Source organism: Giraffa tippelskirchi, chromosome 9, assembly GCF_054371585.1.
Source record: "Giraffa tippelskirchi isolate mGirTip1 chromosome 9, T2T-mGirTip1v1.2.pri, whole genome shotgun sequence".
Lineage (NCBI taxonomy): Eukaryota > Metazoa > Chordata > Mammalia > Artiodactyla > Giraffidae > Giraffa > Giraffa tippelskirchi.
In genome coordinates this window covers 37,601,139-37,618,854 of record NC_137283.1, presented here as the reverse complement: position 1 = coordinate 37,618,854, position 17,716 = coordinate 37,601,139, and the positions used below count along the sequence as shown (strand labels likewise).

Here is a 17,716-nt window from a genome sequence, read left to right as displayed (position 1 = left end):
CCATTGCAGCAGAGGGGGTAGCAGGAGATGATGGGGTGGGGGAGGCCCACTCATGGAGGACCTTGCTGTCCCCAGGGGCGGTGCAGGATTCCTCAGGAGAAGATGCACCTGACTGTGTGGCCGTGGAGTGAAATTCCAGGCTCCTGGTACCGTGAAGACAAAGCAGGACTCTGAGTTTTAACATGCAGTCAGCTTTGTAGTGCCCAAGTGGAAATCCAGCAGCACTGCTATTTTTGCCTGGCTTTTACGTAAACGACCTAGGCAGATCCCACTGCCTGTCGTTAGTCCAGGCGGAGACCAAACTGCTGTCAAAATAATCCTTAGATTTTTCTCTCTCACTGCCAGCTGTTGCTAGTCTGAGTTCTCCTCCACAAATGCCACCATTCAAGGGGCTGTCTTGAGAGGGACCTCGGATATGTTTACTCCCTCAACCTCTCAAAAAAAAAAAAAAAAAGTGCTCACACAGGCATGATGAAATGTTAGAAACAGCTCCGTTGTGAAATCGGAGGGAGTTTTGGGCGAGGGTCATTTTCAGTGATTTGAGGATGAGCAGGATGTGGACTTGGCCTTCTGCCTCCTCCCCACCCCTGCCTAACCACTCGGTAGCCCAGACAGGAAGCCTCTTCTGTGAGAAGGAAAGGAGAAAAATAAGACACTGGGTATGCCAGGGCTTCCCGGGGTGGAAAGTGAGTTCCCTGGTTGTAAGCATTTACTTCAGCCCTCCTGCCGTATTTTCCATTAAGGGTACCATCCCGGCTTTGAGATTCCCCACCACCAGCCACATGATTACCTGGCTGGGCTGCCCCCTGCTGGAGCCCTGCAAAATTCTCATTTGCAACTCTGATTTTTTCTGTGGCCGGTGACCAGAGCTTTGCAATGAAAGCATGATGTAAATAGAGATTGTACATCTATCGCTTGTCCACCTCAGCTTACAATCTTGCAGAACATGTCCTGTGGCCTAAAACCGGTTCCCTTAATCTAGCCTACAAACTCTGGCTGATGGGGCCTCCAACTCTCCATCTTGGGTCCCCCCCTTCATTCTCATACCCCCTCTACTTCAGTGCTCTCTCTCCAGAACACATCTGTGCTTGCCCTTGACCTGGCTAACTCACCTTCATCCTTCAGTTGCCATCTGATCATCAGGAAGCCCCTCCAGAATCCCTGGGCTGAGACCACTGTTCCCCGGGACCCTGTGTGCTGCCCCTGGCATCACTTTCATTTATTCCAATTGCTTGTTCATGCGTCTGCTCCTCTCCCTTTAAATTCCCTCCCCACAGACACAGAGTTGTTCCTGTCTGATGTCTTCTTGCCTCCGCATCCCGTCTCACCATGCCTGGCACACAGTTGGGACTTGTCAGATAGATGCCTAACGGAAACCTCTGGGGCATGCTATCACGAGAAATGGGCTAGCATGGTTAGGGAGGCTCTTTATAAACCCCCGTTTGCCCTGCTGAGGTTTTTCATCAGAGTGCGCCTGCCTCTGTCTTGTCACCTGTGAGCTGGGCATACGTCTAGTCCCACCTGTGCATGAAACAAAGGAAGGGATCAAGGTCAAGGTCATTTGAGGAAACCCAGTAAAAAAAGGCTGTAACCCATTTCTTCCTCCCTCCAAGTCTTGCCTCTTTAATAATCTGCTCCCAGGGCCAATTATCGCTTTCCTGCTCAGCCCACCTCCTCTCTCGTGGAAACCCAGCCTGATTAGCCCTTCATGTAGTCCATCCAGCACAGGGGCGCTCAGGGCTGGCTGAACACTGGCCTCGTTTTTGCAGAGCAGGAGGAATCCTCGCTGAGCCCTGCAGCCAACGGTGGAGGTGTCTGTGGGCTTCTCTCTGCGATCACAGGGAACCTCTGCTTTCTTACCATGTGCTTCTCCTGACCGTCTCTGTGCTCCCGGGCTCTTCCAAACCCCACGCCGCCCTCTGAGCTTCCTGTGGACCACCTGGAGATTTCCAGGCATTGACCCCACTGTTCATAGACTAGGTTCTCACCTGAGGCTGCTGGGACCTTGTGAAGATCCTCGGTGCCTGAGAGAGAGAGAGGAGGAGGAGCTGCTGGGGTAAGAGGTGCTAGCCGACTGAAAGAATCCTTGACTATGCCTCAAGCTTCCCCTCTTAACCCCCAGCCTGGCTGCTGTTGAGTGGCCGTTGCATGCTGGGAGCAGAGAGAGACGTGGCTGCCTGTCTGAGAGCCTTTAGAAGGATGGGGTGAGGGGGCAGGTGGGAAATGGGATCAAAGGAAAAGCTTTCGAACCAGATGTGAGGGAAAATGGGGTCTCTGGGCATCTGGGTGATGGGTGAAGGAATCTGGGTGCTTCTGCCGGGGTGTGCTATTGTTCGGACTTTGAGAGGCTGGTTGAGATTCTAGGGTGAGGGCACCATTGCTCCAACTTGAGTCCTGCTCCTTCCCCTTGGCCAGGAGACTGCAGGATCCACTCGTGGACAGTTGTCTCACCAGGACGATTAGGGAGGGTGGTTTCCCACAGCAGGACTAGAGGAGGGTGTAACGGATGCTAAGCAAAGAAATACACCCCTGATCAGTCACAGACGGTTATCTTAGTAAAACCCATCTTTCCCTCCATCCCTCCTGCCCTGGCAAACCTGCAGGCTCCCCTGTCCATTTTCCAGAAGCGGATTCAGTGCTCCGTTCAGACTCGAGCACATTTCTTCAGTATATCCGGAGGCTACTCGTGGTCAGTAGCGTTTTCAGAGCGAGGCTGGGTCTCTGGCATCGGCTCAAGTCTTTTCCAAAGCATCTTGGTCTCTATCTTCAAACCCATCCCACTGGCAACTACGGGGTGCAGCCTGCAGAACAGGCCCCGCTTGGCTTGGGACTCCCCAGGAAACGGTGAGGACAGTGGTTTGCCCCTCATCGCTGGGCAGCCCCGTTCTCCAGAAACCACCCAAAAGTGGAACAGAGTTCTCCGGCACACTCGGGCTCCCCTGGCTCCTGCGCTTGGCTCGCCTCTGCCCTCTAACTGGCACGGTTTCTCTTTGCAGCAGAGAAGAACACCTCTGGGATGATAAGCCGGCCTTCCCCCGGGAGGATGGAGTGGATCATCCCTCTGATTGTGGTATCAGCCTTGACCTTCGTGTGCCTCATCCTTCTCATTGCTGTGCTCGTTTACTGGAGGTGAGTCGCCAGGCAGCCCTGGCGTGGGGCTCGGGTTCTGCCGTCAGCACGCTGTCCAGTGAGGGGGGCTTAACTAAGGGGAGGGGACACCCATGGCCTCGTCACTCAGAAAGGTAAGGCGGCTGCAGTGCTTCTTGTGTTATCATCTGGGAGACCCGCTTTATCTGCAAGAAGCTGGCGATACAGAGCCACTGTTGAGATTAAGGCACCCACGATGAGCTCCTAGAATTTAGTGCCAAAGAGGCTTTTGCTCAAAAATCAGGGAGATGCGAGTTCAAATACCAGCCCTGCTACTTGCTGGCTACAAATCCCATTTCCCACTTTGAGCTTTAGTATCTGAACCTGCAAAATGAGTTAATAAGTTTCCAAGCTTTCCCAGTTTCTCTGAGACCGTGCTCTACTTTGTCATAACCACATAATAGCTCCTCTTGACCTTAAAATTTTTTTTCATAGCCTTTTACTGAAAATTCAGTGATAGAACGTTTATCCTATTCTCTGGCATTTAATACACATACGATAAAGATTGCTGATGGTAAGTCATCCTTATACTAGCATCATCCTTGAACTGGTTCTCACTGCTTCCCAAGGGAAGCCTATTTGAAGCTTCTATTTAAAAGTTGTGTGTTTTTTCAGCTCCACACTGTCAGTCAGTTTAACTGAGTGAGATAGGCTGGCCCACTTAGTTGCCCTGGCAGGCTTCACCTCTCAGACTGATGTAGGAAGCTTCTACCCTTTAATAAGCTTCATCAGTAATGAACAGGTATCATGTTTCCCTCCCTTCTTTCCATTCATTCAATGAATTTTGAGCCCCTGTTGTGTGCCAGACACTCTTCTCTCATGGAGCTTACATTTTAGTAGAAGAGACAGGGAATAAATAAAGCAAACAAGATGATGTTAAGTGTACAATGAGAAAAGTCAGTCTTGAAGGTGGAGGGGGATGCTGAGGCTTTAGGGTGAATGGTCAGAGTGGTGGTGGTTGTTGTTGCTTAGTTGCTAGGTCATCTCTGACTCTTTGCGACCCCATGACTGGAACCCTCCAGGTTCCTCTGTCCATGGGATTTCCCAGGCAAGAATACTGGAGTGGGTTGCCATTTCTTTCTCCAGGGGATCTTCCCAATCCAGGGATCAAACCTTCATCTCCTCTTGGCAGGCAGGTTCTTTACCACTGAGCCACCTGGGAAGCTCTCAGAGCAGTTAAAGAAGGCCTACCTGGTAAGGGGTATCTGTCCAAAGGAGTCCAGTGGGCTCCATCTGGGGCAGGTTCCAAGCAAAGGAAACAGCATGTGTAAAGGCCCTGAGGCAGGAATGTGCCTGCTATGTTCCATGAAGAGCCAAGAGCTGTGGCTGGAGCAGATGAGTGTGGGGAGAGAGTGTAGGAAAGGGTATCAGGAAGAAGCAGGATAAAGGGGAGGTGGGTCACATACAACTTTGTGAACACTCCAGACCGCTGGAACGCATTGCCTTTTACCATGAAAGAAGGAATGTTTGGTAGAGAAGTGTTGTGAGTCGGGATTCCTTGGCTGTGTTGCAAAGACCACTGAAAAGGAGCAGGGGCAGAAGCAGAGAGACCGGCTAGCAGACCATGGGCTTGTCCAAGAAGGAGTGACGGTGGCTTGGATGAGGGCAGCCATGCAGGTTGTGAACTGATGGACTGTAGATATATTCTGAAGGTGGGATCAACAGAATCTGCAAACAGATGGTGTCCCTGGGTCTGTTCTCAATCAGAAAGGTCAAGGGAATAAGGAAGGGTTCATCTGAGGCCTTCCCCTGGCGTCTAAGGGTAACCGTGGTGCTGTTCACGGTATAGACCAGCTAGGTGATAGCTGACATTGTGTTTCAGAGTGAGCCTAGGAACACGACTCACGTCCCTGTCATCCTTTCTCCGGGACGTGATGGTTTGCAAACAGATGTTGATGATGGTTTGCAAACAGATGTTGTCTGGAGCCCACTGATTGGTACATCGGAGGCTGCCTGACATGGGTTAAACTGAGCTCCTAGAGGTAACAAAAGGTCTGCACTGCCTCCTCTTGTCTCTGTTTGGTGCTGGGTGGTTTTGGTTGCAGACTCTCCCCAGGAAGGAGCAGAGAGGACCCACTGCTGCCCCGGGCTTGGTAACCCTAGCAGCTCCAGGGTGAAAAAGTTCCTCTTCCCAGTAGTTCTAGCACAAACCTCAGTGTTATTTCTGCTTGGCCCACCTTGGTTCTCTGCCTACCAGGTAAGGATCATGCTGGCCACTGAGGACCGTGGCTATTTGGCCAAGCAAGTGTGGATACCAGGCTGACCAGACAGACATGTTGATGGCAAGCTGCTTACAGGAAGGGGCTGTGCAATGTCGTAAAGAGAGCTTTTAAGGTCCTTCCATTCAAAATGCGGAGAAGGCAATGGCACCCCACTCCAGTACTCTTACCTGGAAAATCCCATGGACGAAGGAGCCTGGTAGGCTGCAGTCCATGGGGTCGCAAAGAGTCGGACGCGACTGAGCAACTTCACTTTTACTTTTCACTTTCATGCATTGGAGAAGGAAATGGCAACCCACTCCAGTGTTCTTGCCTGGGGAATCCCAGGGACGGCAGAACCTGGTGGGCTGCTGCCTGTGGGGTTGCACAGAGTCGGACACGACTGAAGCGACTTAGCAGCAGCAGCGTTCAAGATATATTTCCCCATGAGAAATTCATACTGTGTATACTTGTGAAAAACTCAGTGAGTCTGAATTGCACATACATATTGAATAATATACTATTATTTCATGTTTAAAATATGCTTATAATGTTTTGTACATGTTAGTTACTATTAGTTGCTCAGTCATATCCAAGTCTTTGCGACCCCATGGACTATAGCCTGCCAGTGTCCTCTATCCATGGGATTCTCCAGGCGAGAATACTGAAGTAGGTTGTCATTCCCTTCTTTAGGGGATCTTCCTGACCCAGGGATCAAACCCAGGTCTCCTGCATTGAAGGCAGATTCTGAGCCACTAGAGAAGCCGATATACATGTGTATATTCAAAGCTTGCTTTAAAGGAACAAGAGGTTTAAACCTCCTTCAGTAGATACTGCCTATGAGTTGAGGTGTTTTTTTGTTGTTGTTTTGGAAGGGGGAGTTCTTTTTGAGTGAGTGATTTTCTTTTTTTTTTTTTTAACAATTTTATTTATTTGTTTGTGGCTGTGCTGGGTCTTTGTTAATGTGCAGGCATTTCTTTTGTTGCAGCTACTGGGGGTTACTCTCTAGTTGCAGTTCGGAGGCTTCTCGTTGCTGTGGCTTCTCATATTGTGGAGCACAAGCTGTAGGGCACACAGGCTTCAGTAGTTGCAGCACATGGGCTCAGTAGTTGCGGCTCCTGGGCTCTAGAGCACAGGCTCAATAGTTGTGGTACCTCGGCTTAGTTGCTCCACAGCACATGGGATCTTCCCAGATCAAGGATCAGACCCATTGTCCTGCATTGACAGGCAAATTCTTTCCACTGAGCCACCAGGGAAGCCCTGCTTGAGTTTTGACCAAATTCCTAACATGCCAGTACACAGGAATGAGGGCAAAGGAGAAACTTCTTTCAGAACAAGCGAAGTGAAATTGAATTAGCATCAGGACAGATGAATTGGCCAAACATGAGAACAGCCTAGAGGGAACAAGGATCTTTTTTTTTTTTTTCCAAATATATTTTTTCTTTATTATTAACATGAGAGAGAGATGTGTTGGGAGAGTACACAGAGAAAATGCATACAAGCTGAAGGGGTGGGTGTTCCCCTCTTAACGATGCGGTTTTGAAGCTAAAACAACAGTGCGCCTCTCCTGCCTTTGAGGCGCCGTGAGAGCAGATGGTTGGCAAGCAGACTTGCCATAAGCAGAGCACGGAGGCAGATCAGAACCTCCTGGAGTGTTTCCGCAGGTGGCAGGCCTGGCGCTGAGGTTTCAAACCAACTCGCCATGGTGGCGGTTTCCATAACCGAGGACTGAGTCTTCACAGCTATTGCTGTGGTTTCTGCGTGTTCACTGAGGCTGAACTGCAGGCCTGGAAGTGTAACCCTTCACTCCCATTCGCCAGACATGGTCACACAGCCCCAAGGACACAGGCGAAGTGGGAGAGTACGCTGCTATTCATGGAGCACCACCAGAAGTATCCTCAAATGTTGGCATTATTGGGTTGAGTATTGTTGGGTTTCTTTAAAAGGACACCTTTGGAGGCCAAATACTAGTTTTGTTACATTTGGCCAAAACTGAAAAATATAGGATGGGAAACCCAGGTGGCTCAGTGGTAAAGAACCCGCGTGCAGTGCAGGAGACACGGGAGACGTCAGTTCCATCCCTGGGTTGGGAAGATCCCCTGGAGAAGGAAATGGCTCCCCACTCTAGCATTCTTGCCTGGGAAGTCCCGTGGACAGTGGAGCCTGGTGGGCACAGGGTCTCAAAGAGTCAGACCACAACTTAGTGACTAACCCAGCAAAAAGTATAGGTGGAGACCTCATACATTTTTATTCCACTGGAAGGTGTACAGAGGTCCATTGGGGACTATCTGAGCAGTATTTCTACAGGTGTCAACATGGATTTGTGGGAGAAATTTGTTTTGAAACGTGGTTGGCTGAGATGTTACTAGTAGTTCTCTCTCAAATTCTCCTTGCCAGGGTTTGCCTTGAAGAGATGTAGTCAAATCCCTAACAATGCAAAAGTTGCTGCAAAGCTGGAAATAAACATGCAGAACATTTTGGGACAAGGGACAGAGTGGTGGGGTGACTAATAAGGATAAACTCGAGGAAAATCAACTGACACTTATCGCTTGCCTCCTTTTACAAGTGGTGCCCTGTGTGTGCCTTTTAAATAGTGCAAACCATATCAGCATGCAACGGTGCAGAGCTGCAGTCGTTGCTGTTGAAATGAGGGAGAAGAAATCAATTGCGTACTTTTTACAGTATGCCATTTTGGCCCTGTTCCTCCAGACGGTAACAAAATGCATCTTTTGAATGGCTACAGTCACAAAGTACTTTCCGAGAGTTCCAGCCCCCGTTTCACCAAGACAAACTGTTTATATGGCACTAATGTGCTGGCGTTCCTGGAAAGACTAGGAGCCGCCCAGCTGCTGCCACTCAGAAATAAGAGGAAATTTTGGAGAAGGTTTCTTTGCAGTTTGCATCACTTAAGGCTGATGCTGGGGAAAGAGCTGTATACAGGATGTCCAGTCCGTATGCTAGGGCACACACCTTGTTTGTTAATTATCTTGTTCCATGGAATAGCTTAATACCTTGTAAGTAAGACATTAGCGTCCACTTAGAATTGTCAGGATTGGGAAGATATTTTTTAATTTTTTTTTTCCTGTAACCCTGAGGAAAATTGCTTTGAAGGTAGCTCTTCTCTCTCTGATGAGCAAAGAAAGTCTTACCCTTGAAATGGCTTCATACATCTTAAGGTCTAAACAGCCGAGAGTGTTTTACTGAGTATTCAGCATATCACACATGTGCTGTGTGGATTGCATTGCCACCTAATTAAACATTCAAATCCTAGAAATTATTAAATCCATTTTGCAGATCAGAAAACTGAGGCTTGGCAAAATCACAAGTGAGAGCATTCATCTCTAGTGGTTCCTGGATTTGAACCCAGCCAATGTGACTTCAGGTGGCACAGTGGTAAAGAATCCGCCTGCCAGTGCAGGAGATGCAAGAGATACAGGTTCAATCCCTAGTCGGGAAGATCCCCTGGAGTAGGAAATGGCGACCCACTCCAGCATTCTTGCCTGGAGAATCCCACAGACAGAGGAGCCTGGAGGGCTACAGTCCATGGGATCGCAGAGAGTCGGATACGACTGAGGGAGTGAGCACACCCGCGCAGTGTGACTCCACTGCCCACTATGTGAATCGGGACGTTGTTTTGCCTGATGAGGAATAGCTTGTCTGGAGGCATTTGCTTCCTTCCACAGTCTGTTTTTATAGCTCATTTGCTTGTTGAAAAGATCTTACGGTTTGGATTTGCCCGAGTTGCAAAGGAGGAAACTTGAGGACCAGCTCTATTTTCAGGCGTTTAAGAAGCAGAATGGATCTTGATGCTGAGTAATACCACCTACCTGTCCTCTTCTTAGTCCCAGCTAATCAGTGCTGTCTTACCTTGATGACAAATTGAGCATCTCATTGACCATAATGGTAGCTTGGGAGAGAACTTTCCAGAAGTATAAAACAGCTTTACTTTTCAGATTCAGAGAGAGCTGAGGTAAGTACAGAGACTCCGGAACAGCAGGCTGGAAAGTCTTAAGTGGGAATTGTAAGAAGTAACCCCCATTGGCTGAACTTGGGTAGTAGAAGGATTTGACTTTCTGGTCTGAGAAATCCACATCCCTCTTGAGCACACAACTGAGCCGTCTGTAAATTCCATGGTACCTCAGTCCACACCAGTTTAGCTTCACAGGCAGGTGGAGAAAGGTCTCTCTTTTTACTCTCATCTTTAGACTCCCAGAAATTTTGCCGTCTGTCGGTGCCTCCCCATTTAGAAAGCTGTTCGTGAAAGCACCTGTGTTTTGTTGACACTGAAATTTTTCTCTGTCCTAGATGTTCAGGGGGAGACAGTATGATAAATAGGAAGGGACACAAACCCCAAATGTGTGCGGGGTTTGAGTTGGCATGACAGAGGCTCCAGCAAACAGACAGATGCACGTGAGGTCAAGTGTGGGCATGTGCCGACATCCTTCTTGCTGGAGGAACGGTTGACCATGTGTGCCCAGCAGAGCTCAGGTCCCTCCTGGGTTCCACAGTAGCAGCAGTGACACTCAGCACTGTGAGCCAGGTGTAGGCTCTCTGAGCCTGCTCTCCAGTCACTGGATTTGATTTAGACATGTGTCTCCCACCCCCATCCCAGGAAGGTCACAAAGGCACTGGAGCAGTAGCAATGATTCCTCCCATGCATGACTATGAAGAGCTAGCAAGGAGGAAGCACGATAATAATAAGTCACAATAATAGTAATACTAATATTATTAAATAATAATAATAAGTCACAGCAGCCAATAGTGGTGAAGTAACACAAAGCGAACGTGACATGACTTAATCCTCACAGCAGCCACGGGTGTTGGCCACGGTGTTGGGGACTGTTCCTTCCTTCCCATTGGAGGAAACAGTGTCCAGAAGGGGAATGGACTTTCCCAGGATGGGATTGAACCCATGCTCCCTGCAGGGGAAGTGTGGATGGAGTCTTAACCATTGGACCACGAGGGAAGTCCCTACAGTTGACCTTTGAACAGTGCAGGTTTGAACTGCAAGGATCAACTTACACTTTTAAGTTTTTTCTAGTAGTCAGCACTGCAGGACTATGCAGTCTGGTGTTTGGTTGAATCCATGGAATCACAGATGTCGAAGAACTGTGGCTACAGAGGGCCAAGTACATTGTATGCAGATTTTTGACTGTGCAAAATGTTGGCACCCTTACCTCCATGTTCAAGGGTCAGCTGTACTCAAACCTAGGCCTTTATTTTGTTTTGTTGACCTAAAAGACCCTTTACAGGTGACTCATGTATTCCTTCCTTCCTTTGTTCATTCGAAGACATTTCTTAAGCATCTGGTTTGTGTCAGGTACTGGAGATATGGTGAGAAGATGGAGTTCCTGTCTCAAGGAGTGTGTAGGGGGTCTTCCCTGGTGGCTCTGTGGTAAGGAATCCGCCTGCCAATGCAGATGACACACGTTTGATCCCTAGTCAAAGAAGATCCCACATGCCTTGGAGTAACTAAGCCCATGCGCCACAGTTATTGAGCCTATGCTCTGGAGCCCAAGAGCCCCAACTATTGAGTGGATCGGGAGTGGGAACCCCAACCCCATGTCTTGCATCTACTGAGGCCCACATGCCCTAGGGCCCTTGCTCTGAAACAACAGAAGCCACTGCAGTGAGAAGCCTGTACACCACAGCTAGAACATAGCTCCGGCTTGCTGCAACTAAAAAAAAAGCCCACGTAGCAACAAAGACCCAGCACAGCCAAAAATAAATAAATAAAGTTATATTTTTTTTTTAAAAAGTGCATAGGTTAACAGAACAGATGAGAAGGTGGAAAAAGGTTGTCCCAAGTAGAGGTTACAAACTGGTGGCCTGTTTTACTGGTTTTGTGTAGCTGACCTCTTGTTTTTAGAAATGAGAATGACTTTGAAAATGGGAAGATTTTGCTTACAACTCCCACTGTCTGGATTCTCATGAGAAACACTGAGATCACTGTTCTCACACTCTCTCATGGCGCTACTGGGCTGCACGGACCTGACCGTGGTCCCCTGCTCGCCGGTCTGCCCATCTCTGCCCCGCCCTCATCTGTGCGTTCCCAAGGTCAGTGTTGATAAAGGGAGACTGTGCTCCGGGAGGTACTTAACCATTGCCAGAGCTGGGCAGAAGCGAGTCAGGGAAGGCTTCTTGGAGGAGAAGGTGTTTGGCTCTGATTTTCATAGAACTGAGAAGGACAGATGTTCAGAGTGGAGGAAACTCTGTTTGAGCTGATAGAGCGACATGTGTTCTTGTTGTGTTTGGTACTCCTCGGGGAAAAACACTGGGACTGCCCTTCCTCTTTGCAAAATAAAGTCCACTTTCATGGGCAGCCTCAGATTCTTTTTGAGGGAACCTGGGGCGTGTACAAAGGCACTGGGTCAGTGAGCTGCTCTTCTGCATCTCATGTGAGGGACGGAATGAGGATCAAAACATAGGTTTACGTGCAACTTTTTTTCAAGTCTGGAAAAAGCCAAGCTTCCAAGTCATAATTTTTGGTGGCTTTGTGTGATCACCTTTATCATTTTGGAAAGAAACCACCCTCAGGGCCACCTGTATTCCAAGCATCATTTTTTCTAATAATTTTTCCTATAATCTGCTAACTGCTCATGTCACTCATTTCTGTCCAAAACATGTACCTGTAGCCATAGTTCAAGAAGGTGTTAATGTAATCGTTAGGAATAGTCGTTACAATCCAGCTCTTCAAAGCCTGACAGTGTGTGGAGCCAGTGGGGAGAAGAAAGCGCATTTCCTGATGCTGAAACGTGGCTTGCCTCTGAGGATTTTTTTCTAATGACTTGGTGGTGTCTTGCTCTGAGATGCTAAAAGGCATGGGGGTAGAGAGCCTTTAGAGACCTCAGCTGTTCCTGAAGATGGTCACCTTTTTTTTTTTTTTTTCTTTTCTCTGGGCAGCTGTGTGCAGGGGAATCTGGGTCACGTGGCAGATCCCAGGCAACTTTTTGCTCAATAACTGGTTCCCAAGTGGCTACTCAGGGCCCTTTCAGAATTCAAGAGACCCATCCGTTGTTATAGTAACCGCCCCCCCTGCTGTCAAGTTGGCCCTGAGATACCAGCCGAAGCTCTTGGAACCAGGGAACATGTAGTCACTTAGACAAAAGCAGGGAGAGATTCACCGCTAAAGGTTGCCATTGATGCACGGTGATACTTAAGAGAGGACTGATGCTGTGAAGAAGTGAATGAATACATTTTTCAACCACGCTCACTTTGCATGAAAGGGAAACTCCTAGACATGTTCAGTGTCTGCTACATCACCAGTGCCTTTCTTGGGATTTCTCAGAATGAAGAGTCCTCTCTCCCAGGGCTGATGAGGTCTGTCTTGTCGGGTTTCTCAGGTAGTCCTCTCGATTATTTGGGGTATTAGTTTTGTAGCATTTGCTTCTCAGCGGAGTGTTGTCAGTTTACAGGGTGGGAGTTTGAAGCGCCTGCGATTGTGTGTGAGGAGAAACTGCGGAGATAGCCGGCTCGGCTCCAAAATTCCTGAGTGAGTCTGGCAGAATTCAGAGTAGGGCTAAGGGTTGAGAAGAAGTCTAAATATTTTAGGAAGCTGCAAATTTCAAGTTCTTATGAAAATTTGCAAAAACACTCCCAACACACTCGTGAATCCCTGGGATTAATGTTGGTAGCCGCGCTGTGTGTGAGGGAGAGAGGTTTTGAGGACAGTTGTTGCAGTTCCACAATGTGCTCAATAGAGGGAGACAAGAAGTTCTGAATTATAGCACCCTCCCCCCTCCACTGCGCTGTAATCATTTTCCCAAGTTTTGACTTATCCCTCATTTGGTTTCGGCACCAAGCACTTTTACCCACCATCGAGGCTCTTAATTATCAACATAAAGGAAATCTTGTATTGATGGAGAAGAAAAAACTTAACAGTTATGCATTAGAGAATGCCCATTCCGAGAAGCAGGAAGCCAGCAAGACAATCAGAAGTTCACAAATGTTCTTTGAAATCACGTCCTGAATGCAGAGTTCTGCATGAGAATAAGAAGAACTTCCAAAAAGGAGAACCTTTCCATATCCATGTTAGTCTTTTAGCAGAGTTGAGGAAGAATAGAAAATCCTTTCGATGTGAAATCTATAGCCCAGGTGGTTTGGGGATTACATATAATTAAAGCAACACTTCTCAGTGCATCTTGTCAAATGCTACAGCCAAGCCTCCAATGCTCTGCTTATTTAAGTATTAAGAGGAAATTAAATGTCAGACCTAGTGTATTGTAGTCACTTGCCCACTGCTACTCCGCCCCACCACACACCCCCGTATCTGAGGTGCCCTTGTGTGATTCTACCCCGTGTATTGTGAATCAGAGTATCTTTCCAGAGATGAGAGACAGGCATGGGGAAAAGACCAAGCCCCAGACCAGTCTCACTGCACCAGTTTCAGAGAAATTTGTGGCAGAACTGAGGTTCAAACGGTACCCAACCCGTTCCTGCCAAGTTATGTTTATCCCAGTGGTGTTTTAAGCCATCCTCTTTGCCAGGGGAGCTTGTCAAAGGTAGGAGGCTCATCAGAAGCCATTATTGGGTCAGTGGTATCCTTACCTTCTGATCACACTCGGGGTGATAACAGATTTCTGGTATCTTAAAGACAGCTTTGAAAGAGCAGAATTTCCCTTTTTGCATTTCTTACCTCAGTTGTGAAAAACCTTAAGAAGCCCAGTTATCTTTGTGGGAAAACCCTTCTCTTTGGAGCATGCCCCCAGCGAGGTCCAGTGGTGGGGTTGGTCTGTGCGAAATGGGAGGGAGGGGTGGCCGATTGAAAGTACTGTCTTCTACACCTGTTCTCTTCTGTTTTTTGTCCATTTAGAGGGTGTAACAAAATAAAGTCCAAGGGCTTTCCCAGACGTTTCCGTGAAGTGCCTTCTTCTGGGGAGAGAGGAGAGAAGGGGAGCAGGTGAGGGGCAGTCAAGCTGAAGGGGAGGGGGTCTCTCTGGCCGGGACTGGCTTGCCGGATTTTTGTTCTGTTGCCATGGGGAGTCAAGCCCTCCGGACAGCGCAGTGCTGAAACTCACCTGTTCTACCCCAACTCCCAAAATGATGGCTTGCAAACATCAGTGCGGCTTGCGGGCAGCTGGTAGCAATGCCAGTATGTCCAATGTGTGCTTGCTTTGCTTGATTTTGCCATTGGAGGGGGATGTTTTTTTATTTCTAGGATGGGGATGTTCTATGTTTATGTGTTTGTATGTCTGTTGCATCCCTTTTCTTTCTGAAATTTCAGATGTTTGCATGTTTGAGAGCTTTAAAAACACTTCATGCATGCATTTAGCCTTATGAGTGAAAGGTATCTTATAGAAACCTAAATTTGTCAATGAGTTGAAGAAGGGCCGGAATAAAAGAGAGAAATAAATGAAGTTACAGCATATTGTTTTCCATAAGAAGGCTAAAATTCAAATAAATACAAGAGTTTTTGATGGCTTGAGTACTTGAAAAAAATTATTGTCCTAGAGAGATTTATAATAAACCTTTAGAAGTCAGGGTTATATAATCTTAATCACCTCATGTAAGCCCTTGATACTTTCTGTAAGGCTTATCTAGGCAAACTCTACTTAAGATGGTAATTAATGCTTTAATATTAAATGGCCACTTAGAATAATTCCCTAATCAGTGTTTCATTGTGAGTAGCCCCTTATTCCTTTTCAACGAACCAGTTTATTGAATTTATATTCGACTTTGTGCATGAACTTATTTGTCTCCGTTGGTTGTGGGTAAAACAGATGATGAGATGAAATTGTAGCTATGCAGCCACTATAATTGGGGATAGCTGTGAGATCTAAGAAGGTATAGTATAAGAATTGTGGAAGATTAATGAGAAATTCTGTGATCTGTCTTCTTTTAAGCTGAATGGTGCAATTTTGGGCTTTTAGAGAAAGGCAGTGACTGCTAACTGGTAACGCAATTATTCTATCATCTCTTTTTCCTTATTGAAGGCTTTAATTTTGAATCCCATTTTCAACACTTCAAGAGTAAAAACTGAAATAGAAACCCCTCTGTATAAGTTTTAGATTCAAAGATCTAATCTTAAGAGCAAGACCTTGGACCTCACTTAAATGACCGACTTTCATGCTCAGTTCATTATGAATATAATGTAGTTTTGACTCTTTAACACTTTAAAAAGCCATCATTACCTTGTGAATGGCACAAAGATAAATGCCCGTCCAGTTTCTAAGTCCTTTCCAGACACAATGCCACAGCCAGGTGGACTGTTACCAGCTCTAATTTTTGTACTTGGCCCCAAATGAGGGAGTGGGCTAGTTAGAGAGGCTGTGTTTTGTTATAAAGCACTCAGTGCCTCTGGTATCTTCTCTACCTCTGAGTGCCAGAAGCTTGGGGGAAGAACAGTTTTATGTAGGTCTAGAAGTTTCCCAAGGACTATCTTGGGAAACTGCAAGTATTTATAGAATTCACCTACTTGTGAATCATAGTTTTGACTTTACTTTTTTTTTTTTTTTTAAATAGTGTAGCAGCTAAGACAGACCTTGGCTCAGGGAGTCGTAGCTTCTAACTGCAGCTCTGCCTCTTTGTGACTCTGTGACCTTGAGTTACTTACCTAAGCTCTCTGAGCCTCAATGGACTCCTCCAGAAAATGGGTCTGTGATGGTTCCTTGTCATGGAGTTGTTGTGAGGAGTAAATGAGGTAATATGGATGAGATGCAGAGTGTGTGAGATCTATTACCGCATTACAAGATAAGGAGATTGAGGCTCTGAGAAGTTATTTGTTAGGGCCACGCTGCTCAGGTGACCCAGTGGGGACGGCCCCCTCTATGGTCTGAGTCCTGAGCGATGACCCCTCTCACAGCCCCATGCGCTGTGCTAACCACTCTCTGGTGAAGACCTGGGCCCCATAGAGACCTGATCCGCAAGCCTCTGTTCTTCCTCCTCTGGCTACCCTGCTGTACACTCTCTCCCAGGCTGCTGCGACAAGCTGCCCTGCCATCGACTCCTCTGGCTCCCACCTTGTCTCCTTTGTCTAACCTCACTGGCCTTAACACTCCTGCTCCTCCTCCTTTGTGGGTGAGAGGGCCCCAGGCAGTCCCAGAGTGGACACGATCGCCAATGCAGGACCAAGGCTGTAAGAAGTTGTTGCTGATGATCCCCCCACCCCCAGAAAGGAAAAGAAAAAGCAGTAAAAATCAGATCCAAGTATTTACTTTTTCAAACAAGTTGTAGGTTTGAATTTGGAATAGGTAATAATTGACATGGTTCAGAAAGCAAAAAGTATAAAATTATATTTACCCTGAGATCTCTCTCTCTTCACCCAAACACCACCTGCTTCCTGCCCCGTTGTAGACAGGTAACCATTCAGTTCAGTTCAGTTCAGTTTAGTCGCTCAGTTGTGTCCGAATCTTTGCGACCCAATGGACTGCAGCATGCCAGGCTTCCCTGTCCATCACCAACTCCCGGAGCTCACCCAAATTCATGTCCATTGAGTCGGTGATGCCATCCAACCATCTCATCCTCTGTCGTCCCCTTCTCCTGCCTTCAGTCTTACCCAGCATCAGGTCTTTTCAAATGAGTCAGCTCTTTGCATCAGGTGGCCAAAGTATTGGAGTTTCACCTTCAACATCAGACCCTCCAATGAACACTCAAGACTGATCTCCTTTAGGATGGACTGGTTGGATCTCCTTGGAGTCCAAGGGACTCTCAAGAGTCTTCTCCAACACCACAGTTCAAAACCATCAATTCTTCGACGCTCAGCTTTGTTTATGGTCCAACTCTCACATCCATACATGACTACTGAAAAAGCCATAGCTTTTACTGCATGAACCTTTGTTGGCAAAGTAATATCTCTGCTTTTCAGTATGCTGTCTAGGTTGTTCATAGCTTTTCTTCCAAGGAACAGGTGTCTTTTAATTTCATGGCTGTAGTCACCATATGCAGAGATTTTCAAACCCAAGAAAATAGTCTCTCACTATTTCCATTGTTTCCCCATCTATTTGCCATGAAGTGATGGGACAGGATGCCATGACCTTAGTTTTCAGCTTTTTCATCTCCTTTTTCACTTTCACCAAAAGGCTCTTTAGATCCTCTTCACTTTCTGCTGGAAGGGTGGTATCATCTGCATATCTGAGGTTATTGATATTTTTCCCGGCAATCTTGATTCCAGCTTATGCTTCATCCAGCCCAGCATTTCACATGATGTACTCTGCATACAAGTTAAATAAGCAGGGTGACAATATACAGCTTTGACGTATTCCTTTCCCAGTTTAGAATGAGGCCATTGTTGCATGTCCGGTTCTAACTGTTGCTTCTTGAGCTGCATACAGATTTCTTAGGAGGCAGGTGAGGTGGTCCGGTATTCCCATCTCTTGAAGAATTTCCTACAGTTTGTTGTGATCCACACAGTGAGAGGCTTTGGTGTAGTCAAT

At 47.2% G+C, this 17,716-nt stretch overlaps 1 protein-coding gene across 12 annotated transcripts in view; it reads left to right on the top strand.

Annotated features, from left to right (window-relative positions):
- The window catches only part of PTPRG (protein tyrosine phosphatase receptor type G), a 767,420-nt gene that overhangs the window by 680,580 nt on the left and 69,124 nt on the right, over positions 1–17,716 (top strand). For 6 of the 12 annotated variants that reach the window (XM_081524560.1, XM_081524552.1, XM_081524561.1 and 3 more), the window contains one exon: positions 2,997–3,129. In XM_081524560.1, coding sequence (XP_081380686.1) covers positions 2,997–3,129 — 133 coding nt within the window. Of the gene's footprint in view, positions 1–2,996; positions 3,130–14,157; positions 14,245–17,716 lie in introns of all 12 variants that reach the window. The other 6 variants (XM_081524557.1, XM_081524550.1, XM_081524558.1 and 3 more) reach the window with 3 other exon arrangements.